At 42.4% G+C, this 12,648-nt stretch overlaps 2 protein-coding genes across 2 annotated transcripts in view; one reads left to right on the forward strand and one right to left on the reverse strand.

The window, feature by feature from the left end:
• Ci (transcriptional activator cubitus interruptus) overlaps positions 1-9,233 on the forward strand; it is a 195,766-nt gene extending 186,533 nt beyond the window's left edge. The window contains exons 5-12 of the mRNA XM_076787159.1: positions 30-295; positions 3,899-4,153; positions 4,973-5,137; positions 5,212-5,376; positions 5,920-6,342; positions 6,637-7,164; positions 7,278-7,535; positions 7,667-9,233. Coding sequence (XP_076643274.1) covers positions 30-295; positions 3,899-4,153; positions 4,973-5,137; positions 5,212-5,376; positions 5,920-6,342; positions 6,637-7,164; positions 7,278-7,535; positions 7,667-9,121 — 3,515 coding nt within the window. The 3' untranslated portion in view covers positions 9,122-9,233. The remainder of the gene's footprint in view (positions 1-29; positions 296-3,898; positions 4,154-4,972; positions 5,138-5,211; positions 5,377-5,919; positions 6,343-6,636; positions 7,165-7,277; positions 7,536-7,666) is intronic.
• The window catches only part of LOC143353665 (uncharacterized), a 466,044-nt gene that overhangs the window by 241,249 nt on the left and 212,147 nt on the right, over positions 1-12,648 (reverse strand). The window lies entirely within an intron of this gene.

Raw genomic sequence — 12,648 nt, forward strand, 5'->3', positions numbered from 1 at the left:
CATCTTAATTTTTATATTTTTTGTTTCAGCGATGAGTCCAACTTTGGGAATGCACCCGGGAATGGCGCCTCACTTGCAACAACTGCAGGCCCATCTCCTGAGGAGTGCTGCTGCCGCGGCGTTGCTACCCCATGCTCATCCATTGCAACCCCCTGCACCTCCTCCACCACCCCCTCATCCACACCCCCATGCCCATGGATTGTCACCACATTCACAGCTCTACCCCGGTGTACCGCCTCATTCCACTGCTTCTGCGACTTTGGGACCACATGGAGGACTGCCACCAAAATCTGAGGTGAGTCGAACAATGCTTTTATCGCATCACTCTTAACCGTTTGAGGACGAATAAGCTCCTCAGGACGGTAAGGTCATAAGGTCGTAAGGTCGGTATATTGACCACTTAATACAGACCACTTAATTATTTAAATAACTCAAAATCGGTGCATTCTCTTCTCTTTCCACAGTGTTTATAACTCTGATACGCAATCTAGTTTTCTGCGAAAAATGTTTATTCCATAAAATCCTCGAGATCGAAGGATTTCCAAAATTTGGGCATTTTTAATAGATCCTATTTAAAATCGACCCTACATTTTTTTAAAACAGTTTTCGTAATGCAAGTTCCAGTGAGAATACACATAAAGAAAAGTTCTTGAAAGTAACAGTTTTCGTCTGAACTCAACTTAAAAAGTATACAAATTTTTTGTTATTATTGCAAATTTTATGCATTCGTGAAAAAAATGATTAGTTAAAACACGAAATAGTGAAAAGTTCCACTGACACCAAATTGTAAGGTTGGCACTGAATCGTGATGAGAATTCACTGTACTCTTCACGAGGGTAACGTTTGGCATGGATTTTGCATCGATTTGGCATGAATTTTGCATGAATTTGGCATGGATTTGCGACAGCAAACTTTTCACTCGAATACCGAGCCCAATGCAGAAACAGATGGGTCGGAATTTGTCGACAAGTTTTGGCAACAAATACATAGCAAATCGAGAGCAAATAGCTTCCTGAGTCAATGCAAATCCTACAAAATACTATAATTATATCACAAATACATTTGGTTGCAAGTATAATACCACAAAAACTTGCTTAAGTCGCATTGCTAGGTGCGTAGGACAGTAATTAACATTAAGAAGCCACTTGCAGTCTTCTTGACAGTAAAGTCGCTCCTAATAATTAAAGAATGAACTAATATAATAAGAGGGAAATATTGAGTAGAATCGAACTTATACAGGTTAGAATTCTTCAGAATTTTACAAACACTGAAGGGAATAGTATTAATGAAGCCCGGTAGTGTCAGAAGCCTCGCTTATGATAATTATCGCGTGTCGTCGATCGCGCGATCAGCGATAATTATGCGTGGGCGTGTACGTTGCTCGCGCGCGTCTCGCATGATACGCGATACTGCATCGCGGAGACGTACAAGCGTTTGTCCGATTGTTGTTGGCAGTCGGGCGGAATTCGGTAGCTCGTTATCGATTCATTGAGAGCGGACGAGCGTTCTCTCGCAGCTTTCGCGCCCCTCGTCCCCTCTCCTCGAGACTTCTCAGCTTCATCTTCCGCGCGCAGCACGCGAGAGGAGACCGGAGAGAAAAGGGAGAAAGAGAAAAAGATTAGGTTACCCTCGCATGGTCCTCGGGTTACAAGCAATCTTGCACACATTATTTCGCCAGATTCCACCCCCGAATCCTCCACCTGACATCGTCCTTCATTTTTTTCTTTGCTTCTCTTCCACTTCCTCTCCTTCTTCCTTCAACTCGCTCACTCCCTTCTTCTTCTTCTTCTTCTGCGTATCCTTCTTTTTTCTCCTCTTTTCTCAACGTCGTTCTTAATCTTGTCTCCCTCTCTTTCTGTCTTTGTTTTTCCCTTTCTCTTCTTCTTGATCGAGGACGATGGCTTCTCTGCTCTGATTTATTTACATTCGCCGCAGCGTTTTCATTCTCCGCGATACGAATGCGCCCCGGACGCTGTGAAGTCCTGCAAATGCACGCTGTAAAGTCCGCCCGCTGATTGCATTCGCCTGCATTTCGATGGTTGTTGTCGGCGGCCTCTCTCGATTCTAGATCCTGTACGCGCGGGCTCGTTTCCAACGGTGATCGATCGATTTATGAGGGTACGGAATCGAACGGTTTTACTCGGAGAACACCGCGCACGCGCGGTTTAGATCAGGTTTAGTCGTATCGGACTCGGGCCTCGCGGGGAAATTATAGCGTTGTTCGTTGCTGGCTTCAGCGGATTGGGTACCTTTCAGAATGTCCTTGCCGCTACAGTTCCTCGCCGCGTAATAACAAGTCTGACTCGCGATGAAGACTTCGAACAGAGTCTGCCAAATGTTATTCAGATTCTAACGAAATTCCACTCTTTCGTATTCTGTGTTGAAGCATCGAAGTAAACGTAGACGAAGAGTAGAAATTGTTATCTCGTAATTGGCGAAAATCTATGGTCCACAACTAAGGATTTTTAATTGATTATTCAACGGCAGTTGCAATTTCAATCGCGAACCATCAAGTCCCTCCTGGAAACGTAATCGATTAATTTCGATTCGGATTATTGTGTGAAAGAGGATCTTTGAACTTCTTTTTGGTACAACACAATTATTGAAAATTCTATTGTTACAAACGAAGTACAGTAGGACCTCGATTATCCAAACCTCCGATGACTGAAATATTTAGTACTCCAACATGCTTCAAATGTAAATAGCTCAATGTAAGGAGAACCACATGCAACACCATCTATTGTATAAATAATGTATATAGTATAAATAATCTCACAATATTATTTACGTGTAACGGAAGTATAAAAACTTCTTAGCGCTCCAAACTTCTGATGAAATACTTTTGTAAGTGGTCAGTACAAATGTTAGTACCTACTTGTGGTATGGTTCAAACTGTCAGTGTCGACTTAAATACTGTCAATGGTTTCTCTTTTACGATTTTTCATCGTGTTTTGACAAAATTGGATGGTTCTTGTTTTTGTATAGGTGTGTCTCTCCCGCAATTTAGGGAGGGCGAAAATAAAATAATCTCGCTTACGTTTACGACGAAATTGTTTGAGAGTACATCCCGGTGAATGTTCTCGTCACCTTGGTGACGATGCTGCCTCGTCTTTGGACCAGCGAAGCGGGCATGAAATAAGTTCAAAATACCGAGACGGACGGTACCGCGCCGCGTGTTCCTCGTTTGTCAAGTCTCGCCACCCGCAGTCTCACAATCAGTTTCGCCCCCAGCGCACGAACGCGGACCTATGAACACGATCTAAGCGGAAATATTCAGAGTTATGTCTATATCAGCCTGTGCTCGCCTCCTGAGGGCAAACGGTTCGTCGGCCGATCGATCGATCGATCGATGAAATCGGCGCACTGCCCTATACGGTTTGCAATAATTGCTCGATCGCGTGTCAAGCTGCGGGCTTGATCCGTGCGCAGTGTCACGAGACAAAAGTAAACAATCTAACGTTTAAAATTAAAATAATACAATTTTTATGCATACACCCTCACTCAAGAGTATGAGTGCACTGATCATTTTTATGAAACTTTGTGATATACAAATAAATGTCTACTGGAACGGTGTATGTTACATTCGATGAAATTTACAGGAAGACGTAAAAATAATTGTTTGTTTAATGTAGCACTAAGAAAATCGGCTGGTGTAATTGAAATTGTCATTTCTATTATCTATAATCTATTATCTATATGTCATATCTATTTCTTTAAATATTTGTGTGTGACAAGAACAACCTTTTCATACAATTTCATAAGAATCGGCGTGTATCACTTCGGTATGTTACCTTGCGAGTTATAAAATGAATTTTGCTGGTTAATATCAATAGTTTAAAAGTTACTTATGAAGAGCTGTCCCTGAAAATGGTAATATCCATCGATTGTCTGTTCGCAGAGCGCAGAGTCGTGCAGGAAAGCTTCGGAGTCGTCGACCAGGTCGGTCACAGCAGAGGCTGACACATCTTCGAGGAGAGCCTCAGCCAAGGTGAAGAGAGAACCAGCGACCACAACCACGAATTCGACGACCACCACTGCTCCACCGACTCATCCCCAGGGACTTAGTCCCAGCGAGGATCTTCGGGACGAACCCGGTGACTTCATCGAGACCAATTGCCATTGGCGGGACTGTGGCCTCGAATTTCCAACTCAGGTGAGTAACAATCCAATCTCTACATCCATTCCTTCTTCTTCAACTCATCTGCGACAAAAATGAGAAGCTGAAACACTCGAAACACTAAATCCTACTAAAATCATTCGAAGAATTTAAGGACACTGTCATATGAGCCTTTATTAAAATCATTAACAGGAGAAGTAGTCACTATTTAACTCTCGTTTCATGAAATTGGTGCGAAACGTTTTATCTCGTACGAATATTCGTAATCTGGTTGTACAACCTTTTCATGCAAGCATTACGAGATCATGATGGTCAGAATAAAAGTCTTCTTCTATACACTTCATTACGTTTTGAAATAAATACACTTTTTTAAAAGAACGACGCTTGTCTAGTTATAAAACCTTCTCGTGGAATTAGTAGGGGAGTATGGTGGTTAGAATAAAAGTCTACTTCTATACTGTTCATTACGTTTTGAAATAAATACAATTTTTTAAAAGAACGACGCTTGTCTAGTTATAAAACCTTCTCGTGGAATTAGTAGGGGAGTATGGTGGTTAGAATAAAAGTCTACTTCTATACTGTTCATTACGTTTTGAAATAAATACAATTTTTTAAAAGAACGACGCTTGTCTAGTTATAAAACCTTCTCATACAAGCAGTAGGGGAGCACGATTGTTAGAATAATAGTCTACTTCTATACTTTTCATTACGTTTTGAAATAAATACACTTTTTTAAAAGAACGACGCTGTATTGTAAGAACGAAGTTAGATTTAATTTTTCTCACAAAATTTTTGCAAAAACACATGCCAACAGTTGAATGGCTATGACATTAAGTGTTTCTTTCGTTTTTCCAGGACGATCTCGTGAAGCATATCAACAACGATCACATCCACGCGAACAAAAAGAGCTTCGTCTGCGGCTGGGAAGAGTGCTCGAGGGAAGAAAAGCCTTTCAAAGCTCAGTATATGTTAGTGGTGCACATGAGAAGACACACTGGTGAAAAGCCCCACAAGTGTACTGTAAATATCCAGAACATTGAATAGCCATGTCATTCTCCGACAAATGAAAGTAATGTTCTAATATCTCGTTCCAGTTTGAAGGCTGTTTCAAAGCTTACTCGCGATTGGAGAACCTGAAGACTCACCTGAGGTCTCACACTGGGGAAAAGCCGTACACCTGCGAATACCCTGGATGCAGCAAGGCGTTCAGCAACGCTAGTGACCGTGCCAAACATCAAAATAGGACTCATTCCAACGAGGTAAGTCATAAACCTTAAAGGAGAGGTCATTTATACAGTCGCAAAAATACTACTCACCCTTATGTCAATGCCCAACATTTTCTACGACATTCAAGAAAATTGTTGTCGTTAACTTCATAGTTAATAATTAGATTGCGGATTTTATGCATTTATGACAAAAATGGGTAAGCACAATTTAAAGCAGCGGACATATTAAAAAGATTTAAGGGCACCGGCGTGTTGGTTTTAGCTTAATAAAATGATTAGAAGAAGAAAGAAACTTTTATTTCGCTCCTGGGTCTTGCAATCAATGCAAATATTTTTTATTTTGCATAAAGATCCGCAGTCTAGTAATAATCAAAGAAATTAGAATTGATAAATTTGTAAACTACACCGTTCAGGATCAGTGTAGGCGAACTTCATAACAAACAGGAGCATTAAAAGAATTAAATAGTATAAAGAAAGAAATTTATATCTGGTGTCTGTTTGATCTGTCCGGCTAGTTCGCAGTCCAACAGTAAGAAACTGTTCTCGAAAAATTAACGTTCTCGCATAACATTTCAGAAACCTTACGTCTGCAAGGCGCCAGGCTGCACGAAAAGGTACACGGACCCGTCGTCTTTGAGGAAACACGTGAAAACGGTGCACGGTGCAGAATTCTACGCCAACAAGAAGCACAAAGGTGGTGGCGGAGATGGCGGAGGAAGCGACGAAGCTGGCGCAGGTGGAAACAGTCCAAGCAGAAGCGAAGATCTTCATCCGAAGACGCCCAGCTTATCGAGCCCCAGCGTCAAATCCGAGAGCGAAGCTAACAGTCCACCGAGCATGATGCAACAACAGGGTAGTCCGTTGATGGGTGGCTGCAACGACGAAGTTGCTGGTGCCAGCGCACTGACGGCCGAGGGTGTCGCGCTAGCTGAGGAGCCTTGGAACGAGGAACCCGATGACCTGGACATTGCTGATTTGCCGGTTGCTCTCCGTGCTATGGTGAGCTTCGAATTTGCAAAAATTGTTCTCGTCCCAAGCTATGAAGCTATGTTTTTGCACCCCTTTAGCACTAGAACTAAAAGACAAGTCAAATTTACCTTTATTTCTTTTCTTACAATCGAAGGGTTCCGTGTAGGAGGGAACTATGCCGAAAAATATTAAAAACTGAGATCTTTGTTAATAATGCTACCTCTTGGTGTCTAGTTATTATCCCACAATTTATACTTCTACGCAGACGAACCCTAATTAGATGTTTACAACCGAATGAATAACATAACCTACAATTGTGTTTAGGTTGGCGGATTGGAGTCGCAGCAGCAGCAGCAGGCTCCAGCACCCGCATCAAGGAACCGTCTAAAAGGAAGATTGCAGGCTAAGGGTATGCCGAGCCTGCCTGTCGTGTCCGGATTGAGGGGAACCCGTGGACCTCAGGGTAACATCGGTGACCTGAACAGAAGGATCACCGACCTAAAAATGGAGAGCGGTGGTTCTGCCCGTCAGACGAACCTGTCGGACCTCCAGCTCAGGCTACAGCCTTTGAACGAGCCGAGAAGAGACAGCAACACCACCGTGAGCACGTACTACGGCAGCATGAAGTCCACGGACTTCGGTAGTCGAAGAAGCAGTCAAGCCAGCGGTGTCAGCGCCGTTCGAATGACCCACGTTGGCCCAGGAAGCTTCTACGATCCCATCAGTCCGGGCACCTCGAGGAGAAGCAGCCAGTTGAGCACCACTTCCGGTAGAATGAACCCACCCAGCCATCTCCAAGGGCCCTATTCGACGAGCAATCTCGTCGTTCAGACACAGAACATGTCTCTGCAGGTAATTCGACGAATGCTTTCTGAAGTATGCTATTTACTTCTATGTATGCTGATTACTTTGTGATAATTGTTCTGCGTGCAATATGGTATACATTCGATTCGATCAATTTCCAGGGCCTTCACGGAGTAACCGGAGAGTGGATCGGTCCCAGCAGTCATTGCACGCAACCTTCTGGTGACCGTCGCATGTCCGAGCCAGCCAGAGGACAACAAGCTCAAAGAAACTCGCCGGTCGTGCCACCGAGGCCTAGATCTGCCCAGTTCCCGGAGCGTCATCCTAATCAAGAAGTGATTTTAGACGAAGTCGGGGAGGGTGAGATGGTGGAGAACAAGTTGGTCATTCCGGACGAGATGATGCAATATTTGAACCAGGTAACTACAGAGGAACCCCGTTTATCGAACGTGCAACTTACAAGTGTTGCAATGTGTATTCATTAAAACTCTCTTAACGAATAATACGTTTCTAAAATATACAAGAGAACTCAATGTTGTCATCTTTTTAGGTTCAGACAACTGGAAGCCAGATCAGCTATCGCGGCAGTCCCCTCCCGGTCTGCCAATCGCCGGTGTGCAGTAACCCGATGCACTGTCAGCGCCAAGTCCATCCCACTTGCAACTACAACCAGTCTCATCAGCAACACTGTTACGGCCAGCAATCGTCGGCGCAATCGACTTGCACCAATTACCAGAATACCTCACCGTCGCCGTACAATCAATGCCCCAGTTCAAGACCCGCTCCACCCAATTCCCAATACTGTCCTGCACCGAGCTACCCGTCGCAGCCGAACGGCCAAGTGCTTAGCCCAGCAGTGGGTCAAGTCATGTCACCCGGATCTCATTACGCTCCAAGTCATATCAGCGATCAGCCCCTAACATCGCCAGCGGCCGGTGCTCTGGCGCCCCAACACGCTCCGCAGAATCTCCCTCAGAATTCTGCTCAGCTGACCAGAAACTGCCCACAGAATCACGCCCATCATGGTTACTATCCTGGCTACGGATGCCAGGGTCAGATGAACGCAAGCTGCCCTGGAAATCCCAACAGCCACATGAATCACCATACGAGTCCACCCTGCGCTCCCCCGAATCACGGCACCATGACTTCGCAGCAGTGTGCTCAGATGCGATCAGCTGCCAACTGCCCGCAAATGACGATCCACTGTAACCAACAGACTGTCATGCACAATCAGCCTGGCGTGAACCATCCGAACTCGCAATGCGGACAGACCAATCAATGCACCAGACCAGTGATCACACCGAACGGTCAGGTGTCTACTCTGCACTCCAACCAGCAGACCACGGTCCCGAATCAGTGTCCTCAAATGGCGAGTCCCTGCTCCCAGTTGAACGTGAGCAATCAAACGAAACAAGTGGCGAACATGACCGGTCTTCAAGGTTGCCAACAACAGGCCCCGCCGCAGCCAGTCTCTCCTTGCATGCAGATGACCAATTGCTCGCACTCGAACGGCTCCCATCGGTCAGCCGTGGACAACACTATGCTCAAGAGAATGTCTCCGCAGCTGTGCACCGGCCAGCAGAACAACTGCAGAATGCAACAGCAAACTTGCAATTGCCAGGGCCGAACCAACACGCCCAACCACCAACAGTACACCTGCAACTGTCAGTGGAATTATGGCGGTGATCACTGCTACCACGATCATCCTGGCGCCACTATCCCCGAAATCCAGTGCAGGGACATCAGCCAATCGCAACAGGGAACCCCCATGAAACCTCCTCTGGGGATGAGACAGGATTCTTATAGGAGGACATTGGAGTACGTGCAACAGTGTAGAAACTGGTCGGAAAACGCGAGCACTCACGAAACCAATGTCTCCAGCTCAACTCATCCGATGTCGTTGCCCCAACCACTGCCTACCAGTGCCAACATGGTGGTCAACGACATGTCCTCCTCCCTGAGCTCGTTGCTCGAGGAGAACAGATACTTGCAGATGATACAGTAAACGCTAAAAGCTAATATTTTTATACTATTATACTTTTGGTCGGCTAAGCGTTCTTGTGGGGGTGTGCAACCTTCTCAAAAAAAAAAATTGTAAATCTGTTTAGAGTTTCGTATCTCGACGTTTTGAAATTTAAAGAAGTAATGAAGTTGTAATATTTTTAAATTACTGCGCGTTGTAAATGTTCCGCACATTATTAAATTTGCAATGTAGCGGACGATCTTTTGGATATCTTAATTCGTTGGAGCATTTGTAAATGTTTAAGATCGTCATTCTTCGGCGATAAAGGGAAATTTGTCCGTAACAAACCGCCATTTCTTCATTTTTCAAAACTATGAGAAAATCGTACACCTATTTATTCAGGCTTCCATGGTTGACCATCCTCTTAAATGGAATCCACCGAAGAGAATTTATCGAGCTAACTACACTTTTGTATTTTTGATAAATATTGTATTTTCTATGGTAATGTTAAGGGCCCAATGTAACTGTAACCGTTACTTAAATTAATTTAGCGGAATTGTAGATTGTGACCTCACATGGATGATATTCTCGGTGATTAATCGTAATCGAAGTGATACCGTGTTGTACGAAACAACTCGAACGTGTTATCGATGTTAACGCTGTGTCGTTTAGAAAGTTTAATGTTTGTACAAAAAATTGAATGAGCTTCGGGGTGCCTTACGGGAACAGCGAAATTTTAACTAGAGATTTTTTAAATCGAACTTTCGACACGCTAAATTCGCATGTTAAATTTGAAGATCTTTATTGTCGCAGCGAACGGGTAACATCTTCGTATTGAAGATTCCGAAATATTTTTCTAAGACGATTTACTTGTAGATAGATCTTTGTACCGTATTTTTGTACAACCAGTCCTTCTCATGCGTGCCAACGTAGTTAAGTACTTCTCGTGTCATCGTAAGTCTGCCACTTCTGTTAGCGTAGCGACGAATGGTGTGCTGCATGCGCATTGTGATACGGAGTAGCGAGACCATGTTTCTTTAACGATAGGAAGCCACAACGAATGAGAACAACCGATCAAAAGGTAACATTGATGGCCAATACTAGAATACGAAGTCTGTAGATAAATCTTATTTTAATAGGTCGTTAGCAGTTACGGACAGCGTGCATGATAATGGTAGACAATCACTTTGCGGGGTGCGTGCGTTTGCTTGTGTCAGTGTGTGTCAGTGTGTGTTTGTAGATCGAGTGTCTTTCATCGTTGTAAAGAAACGTAACGATAGCTGCGAGCAACGTTAGTCGACGCGTTAGGTATAACTAATCGACCCTTCTTATCTTCTTAAAAAATACTCGCGCCTTTCGCGATTTTTCTCGAGCGATGAAGAATGCGTATGTTGAAGACTTAGCGTACCTAAAGCTGTTTTTGTTACACACACGATTTTGTACGAATTTTATTAATCTATGATACCGACGCCTTGTGAATAGTATACATATCTATCGTATACATATAGTTATAGAAACTCATCGAGCGTTCGATTGCGCGGACGGGAGGTGCATGACGAGAAAGTTTTACACTCTAAAGATTGTTAATTATTTTAAAATAAATCATATCGATCCCATCAGCAAGAAACATTTCGACTCGATTTTTAACCCTACTATCTTGCAACATCGGCTAAGATATTTTATTTTTCAACATAACCAAATTATTCGCACCGAGTAGCATTAATTGTACGGAATATCCAATTTGTTGGATATTCCATACAAACTTTCCCAGTATGTTCGACATAATAAGGAGTTACGTTAATACTTGCATTGAAACGTTGTAACAAAAATTTTTAAAATAGGGTACACGCTGAACGTATTTTTATTCTTCATTCAGAGCGTCCATACTTTGCAAGCCTTAAATTAAAGCTAGAAGAATGCACTTAATAATAGAAATTGAAATTTCTACAAAAATGATTTGTGAAAATCGGTGAAAAAATGGAAATTATCAAATCGCGTTTTCAATATGTTCCCGTGGGAATTTTTCATATTCAGAGAGCTTAAATTACAGCTGGCAGAATGCACTTTACACTTTACAATAGTTTAGTTGAAATTGGCAGACACCCCGAAATTTCGAAAAAACGATTTGCAGAAATTGGCCAAAAATCGAAATTTTTCAAATTGAAATTTCAGTGGGTTCTCGATGGAATTTTCAAACGTTTGTGGTCTTAAATTAAAGTGGGAAGATTGCACTTTAAGATGAGTGCACTTGGAATTCAAGGCAAACACATAATCACGTTAATGAATAAAAATTTGTAGAAGAATCTTCCACGTTATAAAATGTAAACAACTATTTTGCATGGGGCATGGGAAGGTTGCAAAATAATCAATAGTTTCTGATCGACATTATAGCAAAATATTGTGGGATTAGTCGTTTAATAAAATCATAGTGATGTTTATTGAATCTTTCTGTGCGTAGAGAAATTAGTAGGTACAATCGTAGAAGGTACAAAACAGGAACGGATTTGTGAGTGATCACATTTTACATTCGCAGTTAGGAACAATGAGAGATACTTACATCGATATAAACAGTGGCACATCGATAATAAAAATACTTAAGTACAAACGCTAAGTTCAACGCTTAAGTTGAACGCTAAGTTTACGCTTAAGTTCAATCGCTTTGAATCCGTGATATGTTTTCAAAGTCTCTTTCTTACAATTAAGGTGTCATGTGAAAAGTAGTATGAATCGATGAAAATTAGCGTGCAAGAGGACCCAAACAATGCAATGAAGACCTTTCACAGGTTTCCATTCGTTTCTACATCGTGCTTTAATTTTATTGTTGCGCCGAAGCCAAATCCTCCAAGCCAAAATCGATCATTTTGATCCATGGCAACGCGTCGGGCCTTTTCACAATAAGAGCCAACGCATTTCAGAGTGTGATTCGTACACGTGTTTGCGTACTACGACAAAAATAAACGTCGAGCAATGAATTCCTCTGTACAATAAAAATAGTGGGCGTCTTAAGGCGCTTTACTCGACGATGATTCGTTGGAATTGTTGTCCGAGACAGGATTCCTAGTATTTTCAACGTCTTCGGTGGATGATGATTCAGGTACCTAAGCATCAAAACAGTTAACAGTTGGTTATTTTTGAAAATGATCATGGGACTCGAAAAGCCAATAAATTAGTCTCTTATCAAGAGTAAAATGACGTAACCCGGTATATTTTAAACTCCTCTGTGGCAAAAGGTTGGTTCGGCTGTGCCAAGAATTAATTCACGACGGTTTCGATAAAATTGCAATGCTACTTTTGTGTTCAAAATATCGATTAACGTAAATAAAGAATTTTAGAAATGGGAATAATACAATTCTATAATCTGGTGTTACTATTTTTTTTTTTTAGATAAAGACGTGGAGATATAAAGGTCCACTGTATTGTTTTATATGGTATTTCGATCACTGTAGTTGATCTTGAATGGCGTAGGTCATAGTAATTGTTTCATTTTGAAATGCCCTATCAGAATATAACTAAAAAAAGAAAAAGAAATAATTCCATTTAAAACAACAGGATTGACCTTAATATCCCCT

Source organism: Halictus rubicundus, chromosome 4 (assembly GCF_050948215.1).
Source record: "Halictus rubicundus isolate RS-2024b chromosome 4, iyHalRubi1_principal, whole genome shotgun sequence".
NCBI lineage: Eukaryota > Metazoa > Arthropoda > Insecta > Hymenoptera > Halictidae > Halictus > Halictus rubicundus.